We start from the raw sequence: 22,106 nt of genomic DNA on the forward strand, positions 1-22,106 counted from the left end.
TAGTACCCTGCACCCACCTCTGTGGTGTCGTTGGTGACTCCTGTAAGGCAGCAGACACCCAGCCACCTCATTGACCTGCCACTGGATAAGTACTTTAAGCACCCTGATTTAATAACCGTGTTTGTGGGCCTCCACGTTATTAATTGAAATTCACTTTTCACTAGGTACTGAAGGAAGGTACAGAAAAGCAGAAGGAGACCATTTAGTCCTGCCTAGATATTCTAAGGATCTTAGAATATGGAGGATTGATCAGAGATTTGATAACAATCCCCAAAGTCAGTATTTGCTATCACTGATTGGAACCTGTCTGTACAATTGGGAGAGGTGCTGATGAGACATGTCTGTTTGTGTCTTCAGGCTGTTGAATAAAATCTAGTAGGAGGTGCAGATTTTTCACTTTGCATGCAATAGTCTGGTTGGCAGGCAAGTTAATAATACAGCAAAAATATTTCAAAAAAAGAAGTTTGGAGGTCTTCATGTCCATCATTTGCTTTAAATTAGAAAGCTGACACTACTGCACCTTAAGAAAACCTTCAATGTATGGGTAACCAGTTGCTCTGAATCAAGGCCAGTTTCATGCACTGCATGTTTGGAACAGGTGTAGCATCTGTAAGATCCATGGGGGTCCCAGCAGACACAGTAAACTTTATAGACCTCTAAATCCCATTCTTTGTATATCATTTGAAGTATTCTTTGGCCATCTTCCAGAGTCTGCGGAAGTCCTTGGAGGAAGATTCATTCTCATTGTAGCCATATGAGTTTAATTTGGGTTTATAGGTTCTTCAGCTTGTGGAACGGCTCCCTATTGAAAATTCAGGACTGAAAAAACAAACCCACCACTGAGGCTGAAGTGTACACAAACCAAAACACTGTTTGTCTGTCTTTTGGCTTTTCCCGGTTGGGGGTCGCCACAGCGGAACTCCGGTCCGCTAATGATTGGCAGTTGGTTTTTATGGTGTTGAGTTGCCAGCCCGACGCCCAACCTTCAACGAAGGCACGACCATTCAAAGCATGTCTTTTGAATGCCCACTCGACCGCAGGGAGGACATGCAGACTGCACACAGAAGGCACTCCCAACCCAAGCCGAGAATTGAACGGGAAAACCTCTTGCTGTGAGGCAACAACGCTACCGCTGCACCACCGCAAACCAAAACACTAATAAAATAAAAAAAGTGCAAAGGACTCGAAAGGAATAAAATTAGCATAGTTTCTTTTAATATCTGCTTTCATAAAACTTCATCAAAAAACATACAAAATCAGCTAAAATCAAACATCTTTTATACATTGAATTATTGTTACAACCAATAAACTTTAATTATGATGTCATAATTAGCACAATATAGTTAGTGCACTCCACCTTCATTAGTTAATTATTTTGTACCTGTTTAATTTTCTGTCCCTTAAAAAACACTTTTATTAACATGCCCATTTAAAACAGGTAGAGAATCGGACTTCAACGTTATTTGCCATTGAACTTCTCTTTTTCTCTACCTGATTTTTAAAATCACCACCCCTGTTATCAAAATTGACTTGTTCCAATACAGCGAAATAAAACTTTTATATTTTTCACATACAACAATGCTTTGTTCAAACACAATATTGTTTCCCAAGACTTGATGGCATACAAGTGTTCTTTTATCCTGGCATGGAGACACCTAGTGGTCATACCAACGTAAAAGTAATCGCATCCAGAACAGACTCCAGTGTTACTACTCCTACGGAACCACAGTGAAATCTTCCAGTAACCTTTACTGTAAATGGTAAATATGACAGAACTATAGACGGACCTGCATAAATAAATCTACCAACTGAACACCCATGGCACTTGTACGTCCCTCTTGCTTTGTCCGTGTTAGGTGGCAATACTTTTGTTTCATCTTTTTCTAACAGATGTTTAAAAATAGCATCTTTTTTATACACAAACAGTGGGCCATCTATAGTTTTGTATACACATCTTCCCTACTTAGACATTTGCCTTGTATTAGCAGAGTCCTGCTAGGGTGCTTTGAATGCCATGAATTTCACCGTAATATGCTTCAAGGAACTGAGCCTAACAGTCAACAGGGGGGGGGGGGAATCTTTCCTGACCCCCTTTCAGAAAGTGACTTTTCTGGAAGCTTCTCTAGACACTCTTAGTGCATTGCCTTCTCCTCTCAGGACTAACTGGAGATGTTGGCTGAATACTTTACCTTTTCCACCTAAAAAGAGACAAAGTCATGAAGTGTCTGAGGCTTCTGAGATGCATGATGGCATACATTCCAGTAGTGCCTTTGGTACACCTACACATGGAACTTCAGTGGCACTTTAGATTGCCAGTTCCATCTGTTTTTCATCAGTTGCAAACCAGTATCTGCCCACTGCCATGCATAAAGAAAGAAATCTTATGGTGGATGCAGCAATCTCTTCTGTATCAGTGAATGCTCTTCGGTCCATTGAGCTTCATGTGTATCATGAGAGGGTGATCATAGGAGGTTACTAGGCTAATGGCCCCGAGGCCCTTACAAGCCTAGCCAAGAGTTTATCCCCCACAAAAAACAACTTCAGTCTGCACCTGTCGCCCCTGTCAGTGAAGGACAAAGGTGGAACTCCTGGGACAAATTTGTGGTTTCCCATCCACGCATCAAGGTTGCACTTGAAGAGGGTCAGCGAGGTACTCTGATATGAGGACCTTTATTTATAAAAAACAAGGAAATGGTAGCATTTTTTGCTGCATTAAAAGCCTTACTTCCTGCCATATAAGGGGAGAGTCTTGCAAGCGCAGACAGCAATGCATTGATGGTGTACATAAGCAGGAAGAGACTCCCTCCTGTCTGCTGTGCAGAATAGCTTTGCAAGCTTGTGAGAATGTAGTATAGAGGAGGACTATCCCTGAAGGCAACTTGTATATATTTTGGATAGAATGTGATAGCAGAAACCTATGCATATTGGATGTTACACAGAGAAACCTTTATTCTGATCAGCTCATGGGATTTGCCAGAAATGGACCCATTTTGTTTCTCATTTGAACAGGGGCAGGTGAGAGAGTTTTGCCCAGGGCTAGTAACTCCAGGAGCCTGGAACACAGATACAGTCTCCTTAGACTGGACAGTTCTGTTTCTGTATGCTTTCCCTCCCATACCCTTGATCCTCAGGTTGTTAACAGTACAACAGGAGAAGTCAGGAGTAATCATAATATCTCCTTTTGGCCAAGGCAACACTGGTTCCCTCTCCTAGACATTTTGGCGAAAGGAAAATCCAAGGTGGTTCTTCAATTAGCAGACCTAACACAGAACAAAGGTACCTGCTACATCCTAGTATAGCCACATTGATGCTGCCAACCTTGATGATCTCGTGCTAAACCAAGAAGTCATAAATTATTGTATGATGTACTGAGCATTGGTAAGGAAACTAGGAAACCCAGCAAGTCATAAATTATTATTTGATGCGCTGAGCATTAGTAAGGAAACTAGGAAACCCAGCAAGTCATAAATTATTATATGATGCGCTGAGCATTAGTAAGGAAACCCAGCAAGTCATAAATTATTGTATGATGTACTGAGCATTAGTAAGGAAACTGGGAAACACAGCAAGTCACAAATTATTATATGATCTGCTGAGCATTAGGAAGGAAACCCAGCAAGTCATAAATTATTATTTGATGTGCTGAGAATTAGGAAGGAAACCCAGCAAGTCATAAATTATTATATGATGTGCTGAGCATTAGTAAGAAAACTAGGAAACTCAGCAAGTCATAAATTTATTATATGATGTGCTGAGCATTAGTAAGGAAACCCAGCGAGTTATAAATTATTATATGATGTGCTGAGCATTAGTAAGGAAACTCAGCAAGTCATAAATTATTATATGATGTCCTGAGCATTAAGGAAACCCAGCAAGTCATTATTATATGATGAACTGAGCATTAGTAAGGAAACCCAGCAAGTCATAAATTATTACATGATGTGCTGAGCATTAGTAAAGATTACATGATGTGCTGAGCATTAGTAAAGAAACTAGGAAACCCAGCAAGTCATAAATTATTATATGATGTGCTGAGCATTAGTAAGGAAACTAGGAAAACCAGCAAGTCATTTTATTTTTATTTATTTTATTTTACATGTGTTGACCGGGAGAGTCCAACTGGATTACAAGTCCATTTTCAGTGGAGGCCCGGGGAGAAAAGCTCCAGGAGAAAGATTTTTTACAAAACATAGCTTTAAGGACAGAGTTTTGACATACAATTTCCATAGAAGAGACTTTGACATACATATTAACTAACAGGATACATTCATTCTCTTCTTCTTCTTTTGACTTTTACATGTTAGAGGTTGCCACAGTGGATCACCTGTCTGCTCATGATTGGCAGTGGAGTTTTACGGTGTCGAGTTGCCAGCCCGGTGCCCAACCTTCCACAGAAGGCACACACATGCATGCACTCACACCTTGGGCCAATTTAGAGTGTCCAATCCACCTACAGCATGTCTTTAGGATGTGGGAGGAAACCCACGTGACCACAGGGAGGACATGCAGACTCCGCACAGAAGGCACCCCAGCCGAGGATCGAACCGGAGAACCTCTTGCTGTGAGGTGGCAACGCTAACCGCTGCACCACCGTGGCCGCCCCAGGATACATTCATTCTCTACAATGTAATATTATATTTTATAGTTTCATAGGTTCATACTAGGCTATCTGCCCTAGGACATTTATAAGCCTAGCCAGAATGTGTTTGGCTTTCGCCACTCATTTTAAATTTATTTTGCTATGCCCTTTTTCGAGGTTAGTATACAGTGCCTCTGTCTAACAGTGACACAGAAGTGATACCCGGGGTAAACCTACGATCTCCCATCCACTCATCAAAATTCCTCTTGAAGAGAGTCCATGAGGGACTCTGCCTAACCTGGACTGGGATTTTATCCCAGAGTGAAGGAAGCCTCTGAGTTATGAATCTGTCCCTCCAGCATGTCCTATTTATTTCAGTGCTGAGGTTCAAGTCTCTCGAGCGCATAGCTCGACGGGATTTGGATTTTCTGAGGTGCAGCATGTCCATTAATTCCGGGTTGGACATGGCTTTATACGTCGGGCACAGATCGCCTCTGAACAGGCGGTATGCCACTGAGTAGAGCTGGAGTTTCTTTAACCGGGCAGCATATGGCATCTGTCTGAGCCCTTTGATCCTCTTTTTAGAAGATATTCCTAAGTTTAGGATTCCTGTGATAGATTTACTATCAGAGTAAAAGCAGAGAGATGTAGAATAAAGGCTCTGAGAATGCAGATGATGCTCGCTATAGTTGAGAAGGATAACAAATTTATTCACTATATGGCTTCGTCTACTTTTAGTTCAGAAGGATAAATTGATTTACAATAGATCTTTTCCTGGTTTTAGTTGCTTGTGGAAAGCTGAACATTGCTGGAGTAGTTTTCCCTAACTCCTGGAGAGATGGGATGAGCAGTAGATTAACTGTGGGTACAGTATTATGATTGATTGGCTTAGCAGAGTTACTTAAGTTAGGTCAAGTGTTCTAATGAGACATTAGCCAGGGGGGATACATGAGCACAGTCGATTTATTGGGGGGATACATGAGCACAGTCGATTTATTCCAAAAGGGAGTTTTAGCAAGTTTCTTGAACTGCAATGGGGATTTGTTGTCAGTTATGTGGGCAGGAAGGGCATTCCAGGTTTTTGCTATACAGTGGATTGTTATATGATATGCTGAGCATTAGTAAGGAAACCCAGCAAGTCCTAAATTATTATATGATGTGCTGAGCATTAGGAAGGAAACTAGGAAACCCAGCTAGTCATAATTATTATATGATGTGCTGAGCATTAGTAAGGAAACCCAGCAAGTCATAAATTATTATATGATGTGCTGAGCATTAAGGAAACCCAGCAAGTCATCAATTATTGTATGATGTGCTGTGCAGTAAGGAAACCCAGCAAGTCATAAATCATTATATGATGTGCTGAGCATTAGTAAGGAAACTAGGAAACCCAGCAAGTCAAAAATTATTATATGATGTGCTGAGCATTAAGGAAACCCAGGAAGTCATCAATTATTGTATGATGTGCTGTGCAGTAAGGAAACCCAGCAAGTCATAAATCATTATATGATGTGCTGAGCATTAGTAAGGAAACTAGGAAATCCAGCAAGTCAAAAATTATTATATGATGTGCTGAGCATTAAGGAAACCCAGGAAGTCATAAATTATTATATGATGTGCCGAGCATTAGTAAGGAAACCCAGCAAGTCATAAATTATTATATGATGTGCTGAGCATTAGGAAGGAAACCCAGCAAGTCATAAATTATTATATGATGTGCGGAGTATTAGTAAGGAAGCCCAGCAAGTCATTATTATTATATGATGTGCTGAGCATTAGGAAGGAAACTAGGAAACCCAGCAAGTCATTATTATTTGATGTGCTGAGCATTAGGAAGGAAACCCAGCAAGTCATTGTTATATGATGTGCTGAGCATTAGTAAGGAAACCCAGCAAGTCCTAAATTATTATATGATGTGCTGAGCATTAGTAAGGAAACCCAGCAAGTCATAAATTATTATATGATGTGCTGAGCATTAGTAAGGAAACTAGGAAATCCAGCAAGTCATAAATTATTATATGATGTGCTGAGCATTAGGAAGGAAACCCAGCAAGTCATAAATTATTATATGATGTGCTGAGCATTAGTAAGAAAAATAGGAAACCCAGCAAATCATAAATTATTATATGATGTGCTGAGCATTAGGAAGAAAACTAGGAAACCCAGCAAGTCATAAATTTATTATATGATGATCTGAACATTAAGGAAACCCAGCAAGTCATAAATTATTATATGATGTGCTGAGCATTAGGAAGGAAACTAGGAAAGCCAGCAAGTCATAAATTATTGCATGATGTCCTGAGCATTAAGGAAACCCAGCAAGTCAAATTATTATATGATGTCCTGAGCATTAAAGAAACCCAGCAAGTCAAATTATTATATGATATGTTGAGCATTAGTATGGAAAACCCAGGAAGTCATTATTATATGATGTGCTGAGCATTAGTAAGGAAACTCGGCAAGTCATAAGTTATTATATGGTGCACTAAGCATTAGGAAGGAAGCCAAGCAAGTCATAATTATTATATGATGTGCTGAGCATTAGGAAGGAAGCTAGGAAACCCAGCAAGTCATAATTATTATATGATGTGCTGAGCATTAGTAACGAAACCCAGCAAGTCATAAATTATTATATGATGTGCTGAGCATTGGGAAGGAAACCAGCAAGTCATAATTATTACACTATATGCTGAGAATTAAGGAAATTCAGCAAGTCATAAATTATTATATGATGTGCTGAGCATTAGGAAGGAAACCCAGCAAGTCATAAATTTATTATATGATGCGCTGAGCATTAGTAAGGAAACCCAGCAAGTCATAAATTATTAAATGATGTGCTGAGCATTAGGAAGGAAACCCAGCAAGTCATAAATTATTAAATGATGTGCTGAGCATTAGGAAGGAAACCCAGCAAGTCATAAATTATTATATGATGTGCTGAGCATTAGTAAGAAAACTAGGAAACCCAGCAAGTCCTAAATTATTATATGATGTGCTGAGCATTAGGAAGGAAACTAGGAAACCCAGCAAGTCATAAATTATTATATGATGTCTTGAGTGTTGGGAAGGAAACCCAGCAAGTCATAAATTATTATATGATGTCTTGAGCATTAGCAAGGAAACCTAGCACAAGAAAAGTTATACCTAGCAAAATAAGTGTTCTCCATCTGGTACCTAGTCCAGAAACCTTGACCCTGGAAAGTCTGAAGTGACATTGGTCTTGAAATATATGTCAGACCTCTCTAACTCAAGCTTAGCTTACAGATCTGTCAAAGTTCATGCTGTTCCTTCCTGCTTTCTTTTGTAGCCCTCTTTGTATTCCAGTCCTTCAGTTAAGCAGTCTGTAAGGGGAGCTGTGCATCCTAGGCTCAGTCATGGAGTCTCAGTTACGTGCTAGAGAAGTTGACCTTACCCCCCCCCCCCCAAACCAGCTGCATCTTGCCCTCTTCTTTTGCTTTCTTGGAAGATGCTGTTTTTAGTGGCAGTAATCTCTGCTATTCATGTTTCAGAATTGCAAGCTTTAATGTGCAAAGAGCCCTTTCTTGTTACATAAAGACAGAGTGGCTTTTTGAACTAATCCTTTCTGCATACTTGAAGTGGTTACTAAACTCTCCTTAAACCAGACTGTTCAACACCAGGTATTTTTATCCTAAACCCAACACTCATGAGAAAGGACCCTGCAATGTATTCCCTTTGTGTGCACAGACAACTGATATTCTACCTGTAGAGAACAGTAGATTTCAGAAAAACTGATTAGAGCATTTGTCTGTTTTGCAGAAGGGGAAGAAAGTAAGCCTGTTCAACAAATGCTCCTAAGTGAGTAGGCATCATATTGCCTTTTGTTATAAGCACCATTGGAACCTGGTTCCTGGCTCCATTGGAGCACATTTTGCTAAAGTTAAAGCTGTCACCACCCAGGCCATTCTAGAAGCAGCTACTTAGTCCTACTTTACACACCTTTTCAAAACATTATACGGTAGGGGCTGCATCTAGAGTTAGAGCAAGATTTGTTTCTGCTATCCTGAAAGGTATTAATTTCCAGGTGAGGACTGCAGTAGTGAATAATGTAATGTACATAGCATACGTTGTGTTAGGAACTAAACACAAATGTAGGTGTTTAGAATAGTTTCAGTGTTGCAGTCCAAGCTCCCTTCCTCCCTCCAGCCTCCTTGTCCTGCTTTTTTCTTGTTTGCCCTCAGGACTTGAGTGGTACTCTCTCTCATCTTGTCTCATCCCCCCTTTTTTGTACCTTACCAGGCCCTCAGCCATTGTTCTGTTAGACATCTTCTTGTAGCATTGGGATGGGGGCTTCTTTGGGTGGACCTAGGCCAGTAGTGAAAGTTTCACCTAGCTCACTGAACTCTGGGGCTGGAAACTTCTATCCTGATTCTGCCAGGGAGAGAAAACAGTCTGTCCTGTTTCTAAGCAAATTTCTAATTGTGTAGCTTGTTGCATCTCCTGCTATTTTCATTCCACAGCAAGACAATTTCAGGACAAGTTAGGTGACATTCTGCTAAAGTCACTGCAGAAACCACTACCTTCCTATGAGGGGTCAGCACACAGTCCATTTTGGAAGCAGGTACATGGTCATCAGTTCAGACATCCAGGCTGCAATGTTTTGAAAAAAAAATGTCTCCTCTAGGGCAGGTGTGGGGTTTACCACAGGTGTCTTACAGGGCCTCTTGGAACTTGTTCCTTCTCAGATTCAGCCATATCAGTTTGCAACCTTTGAGAATGTTAACAAGAGATTATCATAACTGCAGCAGAGGACAGTGTGCTGAACATAGTGCATTTGTGTTAGGAACTTACCATAAATTTAGGTGTTTTGAGTATGTCCAGTGCTGCAGTGTTTGCCTCTCTGCACCTCCCCTTTCCTGTCCTAAGGTGCTTTTCCTTCCCAGGATGACCTGTTGCTTGGAGAGGCTACTTAGTATGTCCCTTTAGGTTGAGAATCCTGGTCAGAGGTTCACTGTTTTGTGGTCTGATGTTAAATTGTTTCCACTGTAAAGCAGCGCAAAAAAGAGCTAAAGATGTGGTGTAAGGACATCCCTGTTATATCGCTGATATGCTGATGTTCAGGTCAAGAGTTTCTGCACATCTTGGGGAGGAAGGGTGCAAAGCTCTGAAACTCTAGCTAGATATCTATCTTTCTGTGGTAGAAGTCCCAAGAAATAATCACTAATGCAGCAGTGGACATGCTGGAAAATCTGCAGTTTTGACAAGCTCTGAACACAGTTGTCCTTTCCTTTCTCATGATACTTTCATGAGCATATTGGTCAGACTTACCTTAGCTTATCTAAATTATATCACCCAACCTACTAATGCAACCCCCCCCCATTTCACACCACTACCCCATCCTCTACAATGTACACATCTATTGTTACTTCTATATCTCCCAGTCTCTACCCCCTCAACACTAGCATGCTCTTCCGCTATAGACTCCTACCTCACTCTAAAAACACTGTTCCCAACTACACTAGTCTAATGTCCACAAAACACTCTACCTGTATACTACACCCCAAACAAACCAAATACCTCATCCATCATCTTAGCTTTATCCTTCTCTCCGGGGATATCCACCCAAACCCAGGCCCTTCTACCACACTGCATCCAACCCCCCAAGCAACAGGCAAACCCCTCCACTTCTCAGCTCTAAATGCTCAGAGCCTATGTAACAAAATTGCAAACCTTCATGTCTGTCTGGCTTCTACATAACCAGCCCGATATTCTCTCCATCTCAGAAACCTGACTTAAGCCCCACATACAAGATTCTGAAATAACTCCTCCCAACTACTGCATGTTAAGGAAGGACAGAACACAAAAAAGGGAGGTGGTGTAGCACTCCTTTACCCGGCATCCTTCTTAATCACCCCCTATACCAAACCCTTTCTCAAATTTGGCGAAGCAGAAATAATACCAGCCCTACTCCACCTAAACAAGCATAAACTCATATTTGTTCTCTCCCTCTATATTCCCCCTGGAGACAATGTCTCATCTCTTGAAGATATTCTCTCCTGGGTCTCTACCAACATTACTCATGAAACCATAATCCTGGGGGACATGAACATAAACTGGGCCACAATCCAATCTCCCACTAACTCGCTCAATATTAACTTGTATAACGTTACACAACTAATCAATTCCACTACCAGGCCTTCCAAGAACTCCATCACTGGAACTACAATAGACTGGATTCTAGTATCCCATCCTCACTATATCTCGGATAGTGGTATTCTCCCAGACGTACTAGCTGACCATTTCCTCACTTTTGCCCACTGTCTCCCCTCTTCTGTACAACTAACTCACCCCTGTATTTCCACTCGTTGCCTAAAGAACTTCAGTGCTGAAACCTTCGCAAATGCACTGAAAAGCACAAACTGGAACCCATTAAAAACTATTTCCTTAGATAATGCTCTATCCTACTTTAACTCTACTTTCACAAACCTGCTCAACTCTTTTGCCCCTCTGAAAACAAAACGTATAAAATGTAACCCTGTACCCTGATTAACCAAAAACACCTTGGCTACTGTGCGACTCTGTGACAAAGCCTGGACACGTTAGCACAAAAATAAAACCACTATCGCCCTAAATAAATATAAAACACTACAAAATAAAGTCAAAAAAACGTATTATCTTAGACCGCAGAGCCTATTTCTCCATTCTCCAAACCAACCACACCACCAATCCCAAACTAATTTGGAAAGGACTCTCTTCTCTCCTCGACCCGGGAAAAAAAGAAAACCCATGCCCCAACTCAGATGCCTCTGACATGGACTTGGTCACCCAATTTAACTCTTTGTTCCTAGAGTTCATAAGCAAGCTAACATCATCCTTCAACACCTCTACAACCCCTCCTCAGCGTGCTCCCACCCCTTCTTCCCCTAGCATCCCTTTCCCCCAACCTCCACCTTTCTCTATCAATCCCGTCTCTATATCCACCATAAAAAAACTTCTCCTAAAATTAAAACCTGGTTCCAATGCCCCTGATGAAATTCCCTCCTACTTCCTAAAAGTAGCCGCAGAAGTCATTCCTCTCCCTATCAGCATACTAATTAATCGGTCTTTCTCAGAAATCCAGGTCCCCCAGCTCTGGAAGAAGGCCTTTATTATTCCTCTCCATAAAGGTGGCAATAATAATGACATCCCAAACTTTCGCCCTATCGCTATCCTATCCCCTATTTCTAAGCTACTTGAAAAGTGTGTACACCAACAACTTTTACCCTACCTCGTCAATAGTCAGCTTCTTACTCCCACACAACATGGCTTTAGACCAGGTCATAGTACCTCCACTGCCCTACTCTCCTTCCTAGAAACCATCAACAAAGCCCGCGACTCTGGCCACTTTGTATCCACTCTCTTCCTCGACCTTTCTAAGGCATTTGACACTATTTCCCACAACCTCCTCCTTGCCAAACTCTCTAAACTTAACCTATCCCCTTCCTCTACCCAGTGGTTCTCAAGCTGTCTCACAAACCGGCAACAAGCAGTTAAATGGGAAAAAAAAGCTACCTCACCCTTCCTTAATACACCCACAGGCATCCCCCAAGGTTCCATTCTAGGCCCCCTACTATTTAACATATTCATAAGTGATTTCTTCCAAGCCATTCCTAACTCCAGTCTCATCCAATATGCCGATGATTCTCCTATAATCTGTTCCTCCCCTTCCATCACAACTCTTAACAATCTAACACAAGCCGGCTTCTCTTCCACTGAACAGTGGATGTTCGCGACCATCTAGCCCTTAATGTAACCAAAACAAAACTTATGTTACTCAGTGTATCAAAAACCTCTTCCCTAGACAAACAATCATTCATAATTACCAGCAATAATAATAATAATACCCTCCCTAGAACTAGTCTCTGACACAAAATTACTAGGAATTATCACTGACAATCAACTAAACTTTGATAAGCATCTACAAGCAAATATCAAAAAACCCCATAAAAAATTAGGTATGCTGTATCGCCACAGTCACTTTATCTCTCCCACCACTAGGATTACATTAGCTAGTATATACCTCATCCCATCCCTTTTATATGGTGCATCTCTCCTAACCAGCCTACAATCTTCCCTCAAAACAAAACTCTCATCTTGTTATAACAAAATATCCAAATTTGTGGCAGGTCATAGAGCCTCTTCTCACCACTGTAATTCTCTTCACCAGCTAAGTTGGCTAGAATTACCAAACTTCCTCACATATACCCAGCTCATCCAAGCACACAGACTCATTCATAACCCGTCTGTCTGCCTTTCCCTAGCAGATACCTTTGAAATGCATAAACCAGATAGACTCCTAATATCCAATTCCCAAAACCTAATTAAATTGCATAAACCAACACATCCTGCTGGGAATTAATTGATGTCCTTCTCTCTTGCACACCTGTGGAACTCTCTTCCTTCTCCCATCTGCACCACCAGCAGTACCCCCTTGTTTAAAACATCACTGCACTCGCACCTTACTTCACAATGGAAATGCTTTTGCTCTCATCCAACCTAATTTTACTACACTTTCTTCCTAACTTTCCAAACTTTGTTGCCTGTCACTACCTCCTAAAGTTTTACATCCCTTGGGACATATTCGATCAATGACTAAAAAATTACCTTGTTGTAATTCCCTTAAAAAAAAAAAAAAAAAAAAAAAAAAAAATACTACTAACTGAATTAACCTGATGTAATTTTCGTAAAGAAAATCTTTTTTTTATTTATGTATTATGTAACATCTATTTGAATTGTGCAATATGGGTTTGTACTATACAAAATATGTGTTTAACATTTAATTGAAATGTATGTTATGGATTTGTGCTCCTTTCTGTACTATGTATTTGTATTTCTCTGGAGCTTTTCCTCCCCAGGACTCTATTGAAAATGGGCTCCTTGTAGCCCAATGGACTATCCTGGAAAACAAACGGCAAATAAATAAATATGAATAATCTGCATAGATTGCTGATAACTGGGCTTTTATGTAGTTCAAACATCACGATGTTTGATTTTTGCCAGCCTTATGACATGGAGAGAAGAAGCCCTAACTATGACCTGGGTGACTGTAGTTCGGTTAGTGACTTCAGCACCTGACTGTGCTGGCAGGGAGGATGGGTGTACCTAATCCTGGGGGAGGAAAGGGCAGTGTTGTTCATGTTTTTGCAGTGGATCTCTGATTAAAGTGCAAGCTTAGAGAAATTATTCCAATTTGGTTGGGGTGTATGGGGGGGGGGCAGAACATATGTTGCCCTGTGGACCTGGGGTGAGGTGTTTGGTAAGGTTACTTCTTATGGCCCACAAACAGCCTGACATTGATCTCAATATGTGGGGTGGGGACTTTGGGTTGAGAAAATCCTTTATCAGATTGCAGTGTGACGACTGCTTGCCCAGTGCATCTTGCTGCACAGTGCTGGCAGTTGTATACCTCTTACAGCCTGCACATAGTGGGGTTTCCATGTGCAAGACCCCGCCTGGAAAACAGGCGGTCTTGGTATGCTCACTAAGGTAAGCACTATATCACTTTGTGATAAGAGCTTGAAGATAGCAAGGAATAGGATAAAAACAAAAAAAAGCATGCTTATGATTTTGCTGCTGTTAGATACATTACAGTTATTTGCTACTTTATGTCCATTGCTTGCCTGAAGCTGATGAAGTGGATATTGAAAGTGAATGAATGTTATGAACGGTATGGTGCATAGATGCAGTTAGACCACTCATCTTCATCAAGTTGTTGCTGGATGATGTCCTGGTTCACTGGTATTAGTATTCTCCCAGTTTGCAATATCACATTGAAAAATATCCTTTGACAGGAGTTAATAATGCTCTGTATGTGTTCACATTCTGATCTTCTTTTATGAACAGTATTGCTTATTTTATGTGCAGGAATATTTCCCTGTACCAGCAGTTAAGCAGGCCAGTGTTGCCTTTATGAAGATAAGACTTCTAAATTTAGTAAAGTATGGGTCATCTCTGAAACCCTTTAGCAGGAAAATAACTCGTACTAATTTCAGTTTTTGTTTCTTCTTTAGTGTCAGACCACGTGGTATCATGAAGGTCCAGAGAGTCTCAGGGCTGCCCGCTTTTGGATTGCACAATACTCCTTACCACGGTAAATGAAAGGTTGCTGCTGTGTGGGAGGTGATGCAACTGTATATATGTATATAATATGCATGTGTGTTTATACAAGTGTATGCATGTTTGTGGGTGCATATTTATACATATACATGTATGTGTGTGTATGTATATATAAATATGTAGATATATTTTTTAAATGTGTATATGTCGTATGTGCACCCATTTGTTTTTGTGTGTGTGTATATATATATATATATATATATATATATATATATATATATATATATATACGCACACACATACGGGTTCAGGCACCTAGGAAGCAAGCCACTTCCCTGTGGTACATTTGGTTGGGAACACATGGCTGAAGTGACATTCGGCTACAGAGAAATATGGCTGTTGTGAATTTGCTATGGGCAAAGAGAAGCCCACGCTGCCATGCCCAAAGCGTTAGTAATCAGGTGCATGTGAGGGGCCAGAAGGATTAACGAGTGCTGTGCTAAGTATACAGCACATGCTTACGTAACTACAACATGCAGAAGTGTGCTACAGCATGGAGGAAATCCTGCATGCTTTACCGTAGTCAAATTCATGCTCCATTACATATTTTAGGTAGTGTTCCCTAGACACTGTGAAGGTGGTGGTGGTCCACACTCGCCAATTATAATGATACTGCTCACTGTGAGCTGCAGTTTTACTGCCACTGACATGCCCGCTGGCCAGCCTGTTGCTGATGCCTGCTGTCTCATGTTGCCTCAGGGACCATAAACATCATTTTCCCCCTGTGCATTTGGTTTTTGAAGTTGTGGGCATAGCACCACATTCTTCTTCTTTTTGCCCACAGGGAATTCACAATAGCCATATTTCTCTGCAGCTGAATGTCACTTCAGCCATGTGTCCCCAACCAAATGTACGACAGGGAAATGTCTCACACCATAGGTGCCTGAACCCAGTTTGCTTTGTGTGCATCTGGTGTTGGAGCTTGAGCTGACACAGGTTTTGGATTACTGGTGAATTATGAGAGGAATTCGAAACTATCCTCTTTATTTAAGGTAGAAAAATATTTTAAGACTTTCATAAGAGCGCTGCCATAACGGACTGTTTTTTGAGTTCATTTGTTGCATTCTTAAACCAAGTATCTCTTGATATTTGTCATTTCCACTGCTACAGTAACCTTTAGGCTGTATGGGTTGTTTCCTGCTTAGGATGCAACTAGCTACCTTCATAAAGCTCTTGCTCCCTCCCACACTTTCACTCTGATGGCTGACTGGCTAGCCCCAAGAAGGGAAATCAGTAGTCCGAGTGAAGTTTTCTTCAGGACTTTCTTGCTTCCTTGAGAAGAGGCTCCAAGGCTTCACAGGAGCAGCAATCTGCTAAAAGCTTCACTTCTGGCAGATAAGCCCCCTTTGGGGGGACCCTTCTACACAGAATGTGTTGACCTTTTGAAGAAAATATTATTTAAAATCATTTTTTGACTGTAACTGGTATTTCCTCTTTAAGAATCCCAATATTTTCCCCTCAGTATTGGAAATTTCCTGTTGGACCATGACTTTTAGCTACAAAGTTTTTTGCTAATCTGGCTATATTTTGGGAAATATGCACTGTTCGTGTAAACTTTGAAATGTGTGACTACCAGTTTTAATTTAGGAAGGGTGGGAACATGTTTTATACTGCTTGTGTACATTTCATGACTACCCACCTGCCATTTTTTATGTCCATGTACTTGAATTATTGAAAGTTATCCTGACAGGATTTTTGTGTGCTACTTGTTCATTTCTTTGTAAAGGGATTGTGGAAAAGAGTGTGTGTAAGTGTGCTGCTTATGGACGTTATCCAATAACTTACTTTCTGACTGACTCGTTCCAGCAGTGCTTATTGCTTTTGGAATCTCCTCCTCCTCTATAGCATGGATACTTACAGCAGGACAGGGATCAGCAAATAAATATCTAGAAAGAAAAAAAAAGTACTTGCCTAGGGCACCCTTGTTGGTGCCATGGGCTCAGTCTATACCTCCGCCTTTGGTGAGTGAACATGAATACCCATTGGTTGGCTCTCAGACCACTCACTCTCCTCTCCAAATTCCTCTTGTGTAGTCCTTTTGGAGACCATGAACTGGGGGTCCATCACGTCTTCTTTGGCTGATTCAGTATCTGATTCTCTAGGTCTGGGAGGCATTCTGAGATATTCTTCTTGAGGTAGCTGAGGTAAGAGACCATTAGACCAAACAAATGTCTCTTTTCTGACTCTGAATTCTTCCACAGGAATTCCTGTGTAGAAAAAAACAAAAGATTTGCCCCAAGAAGTTATAACTGTTAAGAAGATTGATTTTCTTTCTGTAGCCAGGCATGCATTACAGGCTGTGAATCATGTTGTCCCAAAAGCATTACAGCTGGGCATTCCCAGAAGATAAATTCATGAGGAAACGTGGTCTGATGATTCTGGCAATGATAGAGCTAGAGTTGAGCTGCTTCTCCTGCAGATTCACAGCCCCAACTTTCAGACAGTGAGGAAAACTTTAACTCTTATCCTCCTGTGGAGGAACTTTTCTTTTAATCACACCATAGCCAGGATAATTAGTTTTTTTTTAATGTAAAAAATAGCTGTTCCCCTCAGCTGAGGCACTGATATACAAATACAAATTAATATTTCTTATTCTCTCATCCCATCTATACTGCCAGCACCGGAGGATGTATTGAATGTTGCCTGCAATCATCCAGATGCCCAGCCATCAGTCCCTAAAAAGGCAGATAAAATGTATAAAGTGCCTCAGATTAATGCATTTATTTTACTTCATCTTAGATGTGGTCCAGCATTCATCTTTGGCTGCTGGTAACAGATTGATCCTGAACACTAACCGTTCTCCTAGTGACAAATAAGGGAAATTGTTGGACCACCTAGGTAACAAGAATATTTTGTTCTTCAGCCTCAGATTTTAGAATTCTTAATTATCAGGCAAATATGTAGAAATTTATGCTGTTAATTGGACAGTTTGAGGGGAATTTTCTGTCATACTTCTACAGAAGGTAGATCCTATGTAAATCCCAGTTGTGTGTACCATGTCCTAGGTATCCAAACATACTTTGAAAAGTGTGTATGGTTGTGCATGTTCTGTGCCTAGAGCCACTGCTACAGTTTTGAGAAAATGTCTGATCTGTGCAGATGCGTGTGCTGAAAATGTATTTGTAAAGCTGCTTTTATTAAAAATGTACCAACAGTGGGTCCTGAATGCACTGTAACTGATTAAATGTAAACATTCTAACAGAAAATACCGGAAGAGGAGAGGTTAAGCACAGCTCCAGCTGACTTCAGAAAATAATACGAAATTAAATTACTGGCCTAGGCCATAAAGATGTTATCTCACAGTTTTGAATGAAGCCAGAGATGCAATGTCTGTAAGAAGTATGCTTTATTAGCTCCTGTAGGAAGAGTGGGGGTGTTTATGGTTTTATGACTTCCGGAAGCTGCATCAGATCTTAGCAACCTCTGTGTGTGTATTATTGACACCTATGTGCTAAAATCTGGCAGTTTCTATCAATGGGGGGGGGGTTGGTCATGGGAACCAGAAGTCAGAAGACCCAGATGTATGTGATGTCATTCTGTAATCAATTACTAAAATAATGTTTTAATACTAGTTGAGACTGAAGTCTCAGAACAGTCTGTTTTTGTAACCTGACGAAGGATAATTTACCTACATACCTACTTCATCTTGCCTTGCTCTAGTAAGTGACTAGGGAATAGTAATTCTTTACATCAGTCAGGCAAGTATAGTGGGATTAGTTAAGTACTGTTTTTGTGCATCTATATGAATCTTTTTGTTTGTGTTATTTTAATGTTTCCTGTGATAGAAACTCTGGTGTTTATTATAAATAAATAATTGTAATAATAATTATTGTAAGTAGATATTTAGTATTTTCACGTTCTTTTATTAATTATTATTAAATATATTTAAACTTTTCATTGTGGCTGGTCCTTTAGAGAATATGTTAAACTTTTGAGAGTACTTGTATCTATTTGGTGACACTGTGGCCACTCCTGGAAGCCTTAATGCATTGGTTAAAAAAACTACCATTGTATTAATATTAATTTCATTCAGTATAACTGGGTACCCTTGCAAGAGGCTTAGAGTAGCTGGCTTTGAGGTGTCTGGTAGCACTGTAACTACCTTGTAGTCGTGGCAGAAGGGGGCATAGCTAGTAAATTTGTGCCAGCCTTTACCAAGTGTGTGTGTGTGTTTGTGTGTGTGTGTTTGTGCGCGTGTGTTTGTGCGTGTGTTTGTGCGTGTGTGTTTGTGCGTGTGTGTGTTTGTGCGTGTGTTTGTGCGCGTGTGTTTGTGCGTGTGTGTTTGTGCGTGTGTGTTTGTGCGTGTGTGTTTGTGCGTGTGTGTGTTTGTGCGTGTCTGTGCGTGTCTGTGCGTGTCTGTGCGTGTCTGTGCGTGTCTGTGTGTGTCTGTGAAAATCAAATCTCAAAAAGCATGTGTGTCAGCTACTTGCAGCAGGGACACGAAGCACTGGTTTCACAGAGAGGATGCTGGGGGACTTGATTCGGACACTCAGCTGAGGACTCAACCCTACAGCTGTGCCAGTGGGGAGTCTTATTGGAGACAGAGAAACCCAGACCTTGGACTCTGTATGTTCCCTGTGTGTTCTTAAGGGGCAGTGTGCTTGATGCAGAGAGCTGCATCTGGAAATACTGGTTGTATCCATTTTTGTTCCAACTGAATATCCCTGTCCAGTGCCAGTGGTGAGGATTCAGGCCCCTTGATTACTGGCCCAGAGTAAGGACATCAAACAGGCAATCCTACATTGCAAAATCTTCTTTGACTGTATCTCGCAGGATTGTGTTTCTTGATTGCCTTCTATATAATTGTCTTCAAAGAGGCCTTTCTGACACAAGGGAAGATGGATTAATTCTGGAAAATGTTTTGAGCTTTTCTAATCAGTTTGAGACATTTGCAAGAGAATTTCACAGGCTTCTAGGGTTTGTGGCTTCTATGCTTCCCTCTAGCTAGGTTACACATGAGAAAGATGCAGTGTTTTCTAAAAAAAACACATGGACTCAACATTTGCATTCTTTGGAGTATCAAATTTCAGTCTGGGTTTCCTAAAAAGGGAACTGCATTGATGGAGACAACAGATTCAGCTGGACCCAGTTCTCTCCTTCAATCCTCGGAACCCAGGCCAATCTTTCACCACAGACTCTTCTAATTTTGCTTGGGTACAGTTTCCATGGTGATGAAAGTGCAAGGCTTGTGGACACCTTCAGACAGATCTACGCACTTCTGTATAAGTGAGATGTTGGCTGTGATCTATGCCTTGAAGTCTCTTTATCATGGTCACCAGGACTTCTACAAGTGATTACAGACAATACCACAGTCATGTGGTACATAAGCAGGGTGGTACAAGGTCTAACCCCCAATGGAGGCTAGCTGTGATGATTTCAGAGGTAGCTGTACAGCATTCTTTAGTCATCCTATCATCCAGTCCGTCAGAGCAAAATGTTGTGGCAGACAAGCTGGGTAGGACCAGGACAGACCCTCATGAATGGAAGTTGAATGAGAGGGGTGTTCCAGGAACTGATCCAGTTGTACAGAGAACCTCAAATAGATGTTTACCAACCCTCAAAACAGGCAACTAAATAAATTCTGCACCAGGGCTCCGTGCAAGTAAGCTTGGAAAACAGATGCATTTTCATTCCCGTGGATGGGAATTTTCCTTTGTTTCCACTGATATGGAGGGTAATTCTGAAAATTCAGAAGGACTCAAAAATTATTGTGGTGACCCCCTTTTGGTCCAGGCAAGATTGGTTCTCCCTTCTTATGAAATTGGTTAAGGGCAATTACCACAAGCTTTCTCACAGACTGGGTCTGCTCACACAAGACAAGGGGGAGTTTGATACAGACCTGTCTCAATCAACTTCATCTTACTGCCTGGACAATTCAGTTCTGATCCCCTTTAGGCACTTATTTCATGAGGATGTGCAGCAGGTACTAAAGGAGGCAAGAAAACGTTCTAATGCAAAATTTTATTTGGCAAATGGAAGCAACATTCTGGCTAGTGCCAAGCCAATAACTAGGAACCAGTCAGGGAATTTGTACCACCGGTGCTTAAATATTTGTGTTGGTTACTATCTTTTGGCCTCGCATATTCCTCTGTAAAGGTTCACATTGTGGCCATTTCAGCATGACTGCCCATGGATCCTCCCCTTTCTTCTTTGTTTGGGTTAAACAGTTTCTGAAAGGAGTTTTAGACTTGAACCTTCTCTGTAAACAGGTTGTTCCTCCTCGGGATCTCACCTTTGTACTGGAAATGTTGACTGTCACCATTTGAACCTGCTCATCAGGCTGATTTAATGTTCTTGATTTGGGGAAACTGTACTCCTTGTTTTGTCATCTGTAAGAAGAGTACCTGATTTGCAAAGTCTTGTTGTGGTTGAACCCTATCTCATATTCCATGGAGATAAGGTCACATTAAGGCTAACTTGTCTTTTATGCCCAGAGTTGTTTCACAGTTTACTTTGTATCAAACCATCAATCTCCTCCCAGTTTTCTACTCAGAACCTAAAAACCAAGGAGAAAGGATTCTGCATACTCTTGACATGCATAGATAGTTCGGGTATCTTGACAGAGACAAGTCATTTAGAAAAGCTGATCAACTATTTTCTTATAACACATAAAAGGGGACATCCTGTGTCTAAATAGACAATTTCCAGGTGGTTATCCTCTGATATTGCTTTTTGTTATACCCACTATATCAGATCTATTCTAGGCAGCATGAAGGCATGTTCCAGTTCAGGCTTGTTGTCATCAGTGGCCTACTGGAAAGGGGTGGACTGTAGAAGCATTCTAGAGGAAGCTTACGTAGTCCTCTCCACATACTTTTATGAGGTATTATAAACTACATTTCCTTTTCCAGGTCCAGGACTGACTTTGCTAAGACCATTCTCCAGAGGCTCCTGGATCTGTATCCTTCCTCCTCCTAGGTTGGATAAGTTTTGGTAATCAACCCATACAGCTTAAAGGCTGCTGCAGCCATGGGAAAGATGAACTTAGTATAGTTGTATAAGTTGCACTTGGCTGTAACAATCTATATTTTTGTATTTCTAATTTATGAACAATTTATCGTCATTTTTACAGGATTGTTAAGCTTTTTCTGTGTGGACAAGAAAATCCTTAAGAAATCTTCACTCTGACTGCTGACTTCCCTCCTTGGGGTGAAGCAGTCCGCAGTAAGAGTGTTGATGTGGGATGGAGCCAGACCTTTGTGAAGCTGGCTGCGTGTTGTATCTTGGTCAGGGATACAACTCCTGTAGCTAAATGCTACTGCAACTATGAGTAATTTGAAACTCTATTGTTATGGGCAAGTTCGACTTGTATAACTGTACTTTCTGTACTCTTTTTGCAAATTTAACTTGTAAAATCCATTCTACTCAACTCATTTGCTGCTCTTAGTAATCGCTGACAGATTTTATTATGAAG

General features: G+C 40.9%; 1 protein-coding gene across 2 annotated transcripts in view; it reads left to right on the top strand.

The window, feature by feature from the left end:
* PRPF4 (pre-mRNA processing factor 4) overlaps positions 1-22,106 on the top strand; it is a 981,057-nt gene that overhangs the window by 424,657 nt on the left and 534,294 nt on the right. For both annotated transcript variants that reach the window (XM_044058032.1, XM_044058033.1), the window contains exon 5: positions 14,587-14,666. In XM_044058032.1, coding sequence (XP_043913967.1) covers positions 14,587-14,666 — 80 coding nt within the window. The remainder of the gene's footprint in view (positions 1-14,586; positions 14,667-22,106) is intronic.

Source organism: Protopterus annectens, chromosome 16.part0 (assembly GCF_019279795.1).
Source record: "Protopterus annectens isolate FY-2018-M chromosome 16.part0, PAN1.0, whole genome shotgun sequence".
NCBI lineage: Eukaryota > Metazoa > Chordata > Ceratodontiformes > Protopteridae > Protopterus > Protopterus annectens.